Source organism: Cydia splendana, chromosome 18 (genome assembly GCF_910591565.1).
Source record: "Cydia splendana chromosome 18, ilCydSple1.2, whole genome shotgun sequence".
Classification (NCBI taxonomy): Eukaryota; Metazoa; Arthropoda; class Insecta; order Lepidoptera; family Tortricidae; genus Cydia; species Cydia splendana.
The window spans coordinates 8,336,823-8,347,266 of NC_085977.1; the positions used below are offsets into that span (position 1 = coordinate 8,336,823).

General features: G+C 37.2%; 2 protein-coding genes across 3 annotated transcripts; one reads left to right on the forward strand and one right to left on the reverse strand.

The window, feature by feature from the left end:
- Window positions 1–1,088: 1,088 nt before the first annotated feature.
- On the forward strand, window positions 1,089–5,247 carry LOC134799506 (protein farnesyltransferase subunit beta). Of its 2 annotated transcripts, none has more exons than XM_063771920.1 (5): window positions 1,089–1,205; window positions 1,510–1,644; window positions 3,016–3,829; window positions 3,915–4,023; window positions 4,676–5,247. In XM_063771920.1, the coding sequence occupies exons 2-5, from the start codon at window positions 1,546–1,548 to the stop codon at window positions 4,887–4,889; spliced, it is 1,236 nt and encodes a 411-aa protein (XP_063627990.1). In that variant the 5' UTR covers window positions 1,089–1,205; window positions 1,510–1,545; the 3' UTR covers window positions 4,890–5,247. The 2 variants fall into 2 exon arrangements, with proteins under 2 accessions (XP_063627990.1, XP_063627989.1); XM_063771919.1 differs by having other exon boundaries at window positions 1,092–1,209.
- A 2,737-nt stretch (window positions 5,248–7,984) lies between these two features.
- LOC134799507 (cysteine protease ATG4D) lies at window positions 7,985–9,920 on the reverse strand. Its single transcript, XM_063771921.1, has one exon. The coding sequence runs from the start codon at window positions 9,730–9,732 to the stop codon at window positions 8,308–8,310; it is 1,425 nt and encodes a 474-aa protein (XP_063627991.1). The 5' UTR covers window positions 9,733–9,920; the 3' UTR covers window positions 7,985–8,307.
- Between the last annotated feature and the right edge of the window lie 524 nt (window positions 9,921–10,444).

Genomic DNA, 10,444 nt, shown 5'->3' on the forward strand with positions numbered 1-10,444 from the left:
TACGTTTAATTACATTCAAACACAATTATTATATTTTAGTCTCATGTAATTGTTGGATTTATCGATTTTGCTCGCTCAGTACAAATTGCGGATCGGTCGAGCGACAAATCCGACTTCTCATCTCTCAGAATACAATAACATACTTCAACGAAAATGTGTTAGTGTGCGTGTTGTGACACTTGTCACTCGTCCGTACACAAAAAGAGATCGAGGTTTGCAAGATTTGTCTTTGACGTGTGTCATTTTCTATGTATTTGTGTCGTCATTACAGATTGGATTTTGTATGTAAGTGTGTGAGAAGTGCGACTGTGTGCACCTTTCCCCCCGCGAAAAATGGCAGAAAGATTTGTACGGTGAGATATCGCTTGGGCCCCTCCCTTCCGATGTGTCGGAAGCCGGTGTTGCTCGAAGGTAGGAACGCTTTTACAACACGCGTTTAAAAAGCGTTTGAATGACACAAATGGATACATGTGTATTTATTCACACGCGCGCTTGGCGCTTTTTATTTATCAAGCGTTTTTGGATTTTTGACATTAAGCGTTGGTCGTTAATCGAATTTAGCATGCGGACTGATATAGATGGTCAAGCAAATCTTGTCAGTAGAAAAAGGCGCGAAATTCAAATTTTCTATGGGACGATATCCTTCCGCGCCTACTTTTTTCAAATTTGCCGCCTTTTTCTACTGACAAGATCTGCTTGACCCAGTATACAAGCGCTTTTTTAACGCGCGCTGGAAAAGCGCTCGTGGGTAAGAAGCCTTAGAAATTCATTTCTTGGTTTTGGTTTCAAAGTCGAAAATTCAGCAACGCTTGATAAAAAGCGCCACCGCCATCGTGTGAATAAATACACATGTATCCATTTATGCCAATGCTTTTTAAACGCGCGTTGTAAAAGCGCTCGTGCTAATGAGGCCAAGTGATTCCTTGCTTGTTATCGATGAGTCCAAACATTCGAGTTGCATCGATTTCATCTTCGATTTTTTACTATCGAAATCCATGGAATTGTGACTTTTGTGATAAGCTGTGGTCCATGTCCATGCCTGTCAAATATGTCAATACACGAATGAATTTTTATGATTGATTATGATTAAAACCAAGTTTTGAATTAATAGTGAAAAATATTGTCATGTATTTGGATTTACTTGAGTAAACAACGTATCTAGAACGAATTGTGTGAATAAACGAGATTATTTACTTTTAGATACTGTAAGTATGTGTCACTAAACTATCGCGTAATTTAAGTTTGTATTCATTGTAAAGGTTATAAAACAAAGGTTACAATCAGCCTAAATATATTAAGCAGATACCTGAGCTGAGATCTATATGCAGAGGTGTCTGCATTTAGAATGCAATAAATAGATCGCTCGCTAATTGGGGTAGTAAACCAAGCTGCTAGCCAAAATAAACTTTATAAATATATGTATACAGCTAGAAACTAGATTATGCTTTGGCATTGTTATAATAGTATTTGATATTATATATTAGTGTACATTTCTAATTTTACTTTTAGGTACAGTAGGATAATTCTTTCCTTAGTGTATTCAATATGAATAAAAAACTGGAAAATGAGATTCGGTGCTATGCCAACATTTCTGCAGAAGCTTATAATACAGAGAAAGTAGTCACGGATACAGCCACAGATCAGGTAAACAATGCATAATTATTTATTTGCTTCTTTTGATATATCAAATGGAGTCTGTACTTACATATTCTTTTGAAATGATAAAGTGGGTTACCTACGCCATTTCGAAAGATGTTTTGCCGATAGTTGTTTCGTCGAAGACCTTTTATCGAATCTACTTTTAGACGAAAGCTTGATCAATCGAAGGTACCATTCATCGAAATATCATTTCACCGACAATGTGTTTTGTTGAAAGCTTAAAACATCGAATATTCATTTTATCGTAACTTTTTTACACATGATATTTCATTGACATTTGATGTACTTACCTACTTATGCAATGTTTTATTTTATCGAAAAATGGGACCTTGACCGTTGGCCCTGGCGTTGTTGCGTTGGTGGTGGCGTTGTTGCGTTGGTGGTGGCGTTGGTTGGAACGGTCAAGGTTCTATTTTTCGATAAAATAAAACAGGTCTAAAAGTAGATTCGATAAAAGGTCTTCGACGAAACAACTATCGGCAAAACATCTTTCGAAATGGCGTAGGTAACCCTGATAAAGTCAAATGTCATTTCTTTGATATTGATTTCTATTCATATTTTTTGCACAATGTTTTAATTATCACAACAACCTATATCTTTGAATGATTTTAATCTTAAACATACAATATGTTTAAAATTAAAATTGTTCCTATCGGCTCATAGGGGCTATTCCGTCCACAAGCGTATATTTCTTTGATTCTCAATTGTAGGAAAAAAAAACCATTTTGATTGTTGAAACTAAAAGCAATCGCTGCTTTGTTGATGAAATTATCAATTTTGTTCATTGTTTATTGCATGCCTGTTGGTCAAATATAGCAAGACCACTTTTGTAAGATTACCATCACGGTACCTGTGTACTACCTATATTAGCAAATAAAATAATTATAGCGATATCTGATTATCTGATCTAAAAATACAAAACTAATTAGTTACGCTCACTACAACTACCACACTATAGTTTGTGCCATTCAATAAATTATAGCAATTGATACAAACAATTTTAAGGGTGATTAAAGTTAATTTAAACTCAAGTTATACTAACATACAACTAATTTTACCGTTTATATTAAGTTACGAATTTTTGACATGCATGACTCTCATGACATGTTGAAATGAAGTGACTAAATACATTTAACATTATAGTTCATCTAAAAATTGTTTTAACTTTAAACTATGTCAAAGGTCAAAGAAAGATAACAGACGATAACAGTACACTGAAATTCCATCTAGCTAAAATACTACTATACCATTTCAACTATACTAATACTACCACATATTTAATTGGTATCATAATCAATAATCATAAGAACATTCAATAGTAAATAAATTAATTTGACACTTTTCATTGTATTTTAGTTGGAGGTTGAAGCTACAGTATTAAAAATATTTAGACAATTTGAAAAGGAAGCATCCATTGATCCTGATCTGCCAATACTTAATAAACGGGTTCACAGTAAGCAATTAAAAACTTGGTTGAATGCCCTACCAAAAGGTTATGAATGCTTGGATGCCAGCAGACCATGGCTTGTGTACTGGATTTTACATGCTTTGTGGATCTTAGATGATATGCCCGACACAGAGACATTGTCTAGTGCTGTGGACTTTCTCGCTCATTGTCAACACGAGGAAGGGGGCTATGGAGGTGGCCCAGGACAATATCCACATTTAGGAACTACTTATGCTGCTGTAAACGCATTAGCTATAATAGGAACAGATGAAGCATACGATTCCATAGATCGCAGCTCTTTACAAAAGTTTTTATGGACTCTTCGAGATGTAGATGGCTCCTTTGCTCTTCACAAAGGAGGGGAACAAGACATAAGGGGAGCGTATTGTGCAGTGAGCGTTGCTAAAATGACAAATACTTACACAGATCTCTTATTCGACAAGACAGCAGAGTGGATAGTTAGTTGCCAAACTTATGAGGGAGGTTTTGGCGGGTGTCCAGGCATGGAGGCACATGGCGGATATGCTTTCTGTGGGATCGCATCTCTGGCGTTACTAAACCGGCCAAAGCTATGTGACATAGATGCACTATTGCGGTGGTGTGTAAATCGTCAGATGCGGTTAGAGGGTGGCTTTCAGGGACGGACTAATAAACTTGTTGATGGCTGTTATTCATTTTGGCAAGGTGCTGCTTTTCCCATAATCAGTGCTATTTTAGCTCAAGGTAAGATTAAATGGCAATTAATTTGAAATAACGAGATATGATTGCAATTGCCTGAGGTCGTTAATGCTTTTATCCTTTTTTGCAGAAGACAAAGAACTGATAGAAACGTGTTTATTCAATCAAGGTGCCTTACAAGAATACATCATTGTTTGCTGTCAAGCCAACGACGGGGGCCTAATAGACAAGCCTGGAAAGTGAGTGACATGAATTGTTAACATGCCTTTGTTATTGATACTAGCCATATACTAGGCTGATGGCACGACAGCCGAATTGTTTGTGCAAATATATGGCGGATGTGTTAAATACTGGCGTAGTCACTCATAACAGAGTTAATAAACACTGAATACGAAACTAACCTCATGCGATTTGAGCACACGTACATAATGCTATCGTACTGATATTTTAACATACGTATCCTCGTAAGGCCCAATGTGCATTATAATATACACTCTGTTTCAATCTCATTCGAACCTTTTAAATACGAAATAAAGTAGCATTGTTTTCTAAAACAAACGAAAGTCACCCTAATATACTATACAAGACGGTTCAAAATAAAAACGGGGAAACTTTGTATGGTAGGCCTACGAGGGTATACATAATCTTTACGACAGAGTTAGATACTATGGAATAATTCACTTGTGGATGAGATTACCTCAGGACCAGATCCGTATTGCAGGAGGTCTATGCTCAGCAAAAGGCTGAAATGATAACGATGATGATGATTTTACTGCCTTCACTCAGGGGTGACCGTATCAACGGTGGTATACTTTAATGTGCAACTTGCCCTGATTTTGTCAAAACGTGAGATGGAAGTATACCACATGTCAGCGTGTAATTCGGTTTCAGAGCGCGCGACATCTACCACACATGCTACACGCTATCAGGGTTGTCGATCGCGCAGCACGGCACGGGCGCCGGCGACCCGTTCGTGGTGGGCTCCCCGCGCAACGAGCTCAACCGCGTGCACCCCTTGCACAACGTGGCGCCGCACCTCGTCTACAACGCCGTGCACTACTTCATCAGGCACCCGCCGCCGGTCAAGGATTTCAGAAAAAACTAGCTTGTTTTAGATCTTCAACTATTTAGCACTGATGACGGACTGCTTTGCACGATTACGTGTGATGCGTGCTTCATAACAAATAGTAAAAATAAATAAAAACTAAGTAAGTTAGTATTTGTCATAGAAGGAAAAAGAGAGGAAGAGGAAGACCGAGAATAAATTATTTCAACCAAATAAAAGAAAAGGTTCAGGTTGTTGTGTCATACCAGAAGGTTAAGGAGTTGGCAGAGTACGGACGAGTTGGAGATTGCTCCACCGACAAGAGCACAGCTCTTAAATATAAAGAAGAAGAAATAAAAACTAATAGGATGCTAGTAGCTTTTATATGTATTTTAAAGAATTAAACTAGTACCAGTTCGATTTCTGCTCAAAAATGCATATAGGTAGGATATATATCCGGTTCGAAGGACCAGTTATTTTTTCTAGTAGTAGCTATAGCTAGTACTAGAAAAAATAACTGGTCCTTCGAACCGGATATATATACCTATAGCAGCCTATAGGTACAGATTTATTTATCAACTGGTTCCTGGGGCTGATATTTGTTTTTAGGTAAAACTAAAAATTTATCTATTCATATATTTCCCTCCGGGCATTGAACTTTACAAAGTTATGGATGTAATTGTATTAGGCAGATATGGTCCTTCGAACCGTATTCTATAAAATAAATCAAGGTACCTTCCGGAAATCGGAAACATGTTATGTAATATCATAACATTTTCCTTAACCAAATCTGAAGGACTTATTTTCCAGTAGCTACTCTAAATTTAGGTACCTAGTGCCTATTTTGAAATCCGGGGCTGCGTGCTCAGATATTTGTGAGCAACTTGGCCGCCTCGATATATCTGATAGCGACTGTATTATGAGTGTAGTAAAAATCAGGACTTACTTATTTGTTAGTATGCCATTTTGGATTGGATAAATTCTACTTTTCTTCTCTTTTTGACATTTTAATCCCAATGGAGCGTTCTGACATATTACGTACCTACCTCTTACGAACTATGACGGATTGATGGTCTAGAGCAGCGGTCGGCAACCTTTTAGCAGCCAAGGGCCACATAGCAGTTAACGAAGTGGACGCGGGCCGCACTTTGTTAATATTTATGACTTTATCTAACATTGTCATTTGTCAATATTACATACAAAACAGCCAGGGAGGTTCGCGGGCCGCATGCGGCCCGCGGGCCGCTGGTTGCCGACCGCTGGTCTAGAGTATTTTTCCCACATTTGGGTAAGTATACTAAGTACAAATGTTCTCTTCAAACAGCCTTGTATGATTCTATTTATCTATCGATTCTATATATGTAAATATATGTAGCGATAAATTACGCAATCAACTTGATTGCTTCAACATATTAATTTGTGTATCGTCAAGATTATACATAAGTATATAGACGATAGCGTACCTTAGGTAAGCCATTTGATTGGCATACGTTAAAATGTGTTGCAGTTATACACAGTGGTTAAAAAATAACTGCATTTCCGTTGCCAGGGAGGTTTTGGGATTATACTAAACAACTTTTACTATAGGACCAAACCCGAAATCGCGAAAAAAAATTTTACCCTCCCATAGAAATAGGGCCAGGCAAAATGTATGAAACAGCCAATTTTTTTTTGCGATTTGTGGGTTGGTCCCATAGTAAAAGTTGCTCAGTATAATCCCAAAACCTCCCTAGCAACGGGAATGCAGTTATTTTTAGCCACCCTGTAAATGTAATAATCTTGAATAGGTACTTCTTGTCAAAGACATTAAGAATTTAAGTGTCGTTTACCATAATATTTTTTGTCCATTCCTAAGAAATTCTGTTAATGTGTGGGAGCCCTTATTCCTATTAAGCTTATTGCATTCAAGTTAGTAGATAATCTTCATATTCATCAGTTCTACTTTTTATAGTATAGTGGCGTGGTGTGATATACGTTGTTTAAAGCCTTTAAGTACACGTTGTATTATCACTATTAAGTAGTGAATCTGAATAAAAATACATAGATATGTCGCAACATCATCATCAATGACCGAGGCGTTGTGTTGAGAAATTTAACATCGGTACCGTCGCCCACACTGTTAACTGTACATCGGTGGACCTTATACCTTTTGTAATAAGGTCCACAGGTGTACAGTTAGGAGTGTTGCTGTTTGTACTTAAATTCGGTTTCTGATAAATTAATAAAATTAGAATGATACTGGAACTGGATATCGCAATGGTACTGTACAGTCTTACATCACATTATAAACTCTTTAAGCATCTATAATGGCCTTGTACCTACCTATAAATAAATAACCTACTATTTAGTTACGTATGCCTTCGGGTTTTTAGCTGATTGCCTATCGACTATGCAAGAATGCAAACAATTATACTAACATTCAAAAACTCGAAGAAAGAAAAAAACTTGCTGGAAAAGAAGAGGCGGAACAAAATCGTCTTTATAATCAAGGGGGCCGGATGCGGTAAAGGTTGAAAGTTGAAAGATCCATGGTTATATACGTGTTGTAAATAACTAGACAGAGGACAGTCTGCATGTTTGTTAAATAATAATTCCTGTTTCATGTTAATTTTACTGAAGAATTTTACAGACAACCTAGGCCCATCCCATAGGTAAATTGTAAAAATGGTGGAATGTATTTTTATAACGTGTGTAGACATAAATGTATAGAGCAACTGTTTTATTTGTATTAAAAACAATAAACATCTTCACAACTGTTATATTTGTTTTGTTGTCAATGGTATTACATGTTGGAGTTATAGATGAGTTGGTATTGGTAATGATAAATCAGAATATCTAGATTACAGTCCAGCTGAACAAACTAGTCAAAGTAATTTTAAGTCTTAACATTATTAATAGGAAGAAACTTAGATTTTTTTTTTACGTTTTAGGATTATATTTGGATACTGTTTCACACTTTACTATCCAGACTGATAAATGGTTTTACATTAAACATTACCAGTTTTACTATAATATTGCATAGCAGCCTCTATTAGAAGATTTTATACTCACCATAGTTTTATATTGATTTGTATAAAACCTTATACTTTTTACAATATTAGTTATTAAAATACTAGCAGGTAACAACTGGTCCTTGAAATGCATGAAAGTCTTAGTGGAAAATGAATAATATTTTGATAAGAAAGTTTTAAGTACATAAATTCTGTATTTTATCAGAAAGTTCCTATGATAAGCGCATGTGTGTTGACCTTGTGTATCACTAATTAATAATCATGTTATGTACACACTTAAGTGAGCATGAACATATATGACAGCACACAGAGATCTTCATATAAATATTAGAATAAACATAAAAACATCAATAAATTAACTTAAAAAACCTAACAGATAGTGCAAATACCCAATAAAATGATCTACTTTAAAATAACTGATATACACAATAATTGCAATCATATTTGGTATAACTAATATAAATATACTAAACTAAAACAAATTCCTCTGACTCGATGTCTGTATCACTGTCATTGATGCTGGGTGTCACCCAATTCTGCTCTGATTCATAAATTGAGTATCTTATGTTTGGGGGATTCATGACTGAACTACGGGAGCCCGGGTGTATTGAAAATATTGGGTATTCATTGTTTGATGACACACCCTGAGGGATGAGAAAAGACTTGATTATGTTTATGTACGTCTCAAAGTCATGCTCAGTAGCAAGGTAAAATCCAATACAGCATGAGGGATCCATTTTACTAATAGGCATCTTTCTCGGAGAATGGCAGTGGAAGGACTGCAGGGCAAAGTTGGGTTGCCAAACATCAACCATCTCTTGACAGTAATGTGGATCTAAATGTATTAATCTATCATCTTGGTAGCCAACAAAGTAAAGTGAATGCTTAGGCCGCCCACCAATAATCCCAATGCAAAAGTCCAGGGTTAAGAGAGAAGTGAGGCAGGGTCCATATATGGGATTTAACTTATCAGTGCCTAACTTTACAGGCACCAGTAGTATCAGGGACTTCCAGCTTCCGCTGGGCAGCTTACATAAATCTTGTATATCTTTGATATACACAGTAGAGTCTTGAGCAACATAAACTTCTAAGGAATCAAATTCATAATTTTCTTTAGAAGCAGCATTTAGCACTGCCTGCAAGCAGTGGGCGACAGAAGCTGGACCGTACCAATCTCCGGGCTTCTTGCCCAAGTTTTCTCCTAACTTTACCATCTGGTGGATGGAGAGGGGACTGTTCACTGATGACTTATCGCCAAACCACTTTATTATCATTCGATGAAGGCAGTCTTCTTGGAATTCTCTTGCATTTTGAATAGGCTTTTCAGGAGTCCAGCGCCAAGTTCTTCCAAGGAAATGGCATACCAGTGCTTGTGCTAGTAACATTTGTCCACTCCTCAACATGCAGCCCCACCCACAGTCTGTGGTGAATGAAGAGCCTGACATTGTAGGAAACTCTCTTCGGTAGGTCATCCATAGTTTACTAACAAAATCAGACTTGAATCCTTCAATCCCTTCCCCATATATTTGTTCCATAGGTTGAAGTGCTGTGGCTTCCATACCGATCTCTGTAGAGGACTCCAAGGAGCCGGTTGGGCTTAACTTTCGATGATAGCACCGCCCCAAAAGCCATACTGGTGATTCTTTTGAAAAACTAGTCTTCAATTTTACAGTCCAACCGAACTTTACGTTGTTCCACATAGACAGCAATCTGGATTCGACTTTCCCTTTAAGATCTTGCAAGTCGTCAGTTTCACGTCCATTTTGATGAGTGGGTACAGGTGGTGCCGGTGCAGCTCTAGTAGCGACTCTCATTGGAGTGCTGTTGGGAACACCACTATCCGAAGTTAAGTGTAATTGGGAGCTCTGGGCGATGTTATTAGAACGGTTCATTATGTACCATACAAATGAGTTCAAATTTCAATAACATGCCGAAGGCAATGCATTCCTTTAAGCCAAATTCTTGATCCACAACCCGGAAGCATTTCGTTGCTTTGTGACTAATCTTTCAAAACGGCTATTCCTATTTTACGTGCAAGCAAAACGAAGTCTTTCTTTCCTTTAGTTACAAATGTCATTTTGACAATAATATGTGACAATAGTAAAGTAATGCGAAAATGCGTTTGAGTTACATATAAACCGACTCATTGTAGTCACTTAAATTTCGTCGAATGTGCAAGCTCTATAATCGATTCATCGATAGAAAGCAAAAATAAATTGAGATTATCATGTTGTCAGCCCTGTTTATAATCTCAAATCATGAATCTAGTATATAACTGGATCAGGCATGAGGGGGTGGAGGGAAATGACCGAACGGGATAGTCTTATGTATTTTTCAGCAGGAGTAGCAGCGAAAGCGCGCTGTTTGTTTTGTCATAGTCTCACTTTTTTTTTATACCCAACCGTAAATTTAGTATGGACTATGGTGGGCAACGAATAGATTCGATCAATCATAGTGTCCCAATACTCGCAATGCGTATGTTTTGTCCCTCACGGAGGCACGCGTATAGCACGTCTATAGGATCCTACCATCTATTATGTCTCAAATGAAACGTCAAATGTCAATGTGTCAAACGCACGTTTTAGGTTTAGGTTTTCGTTTCCC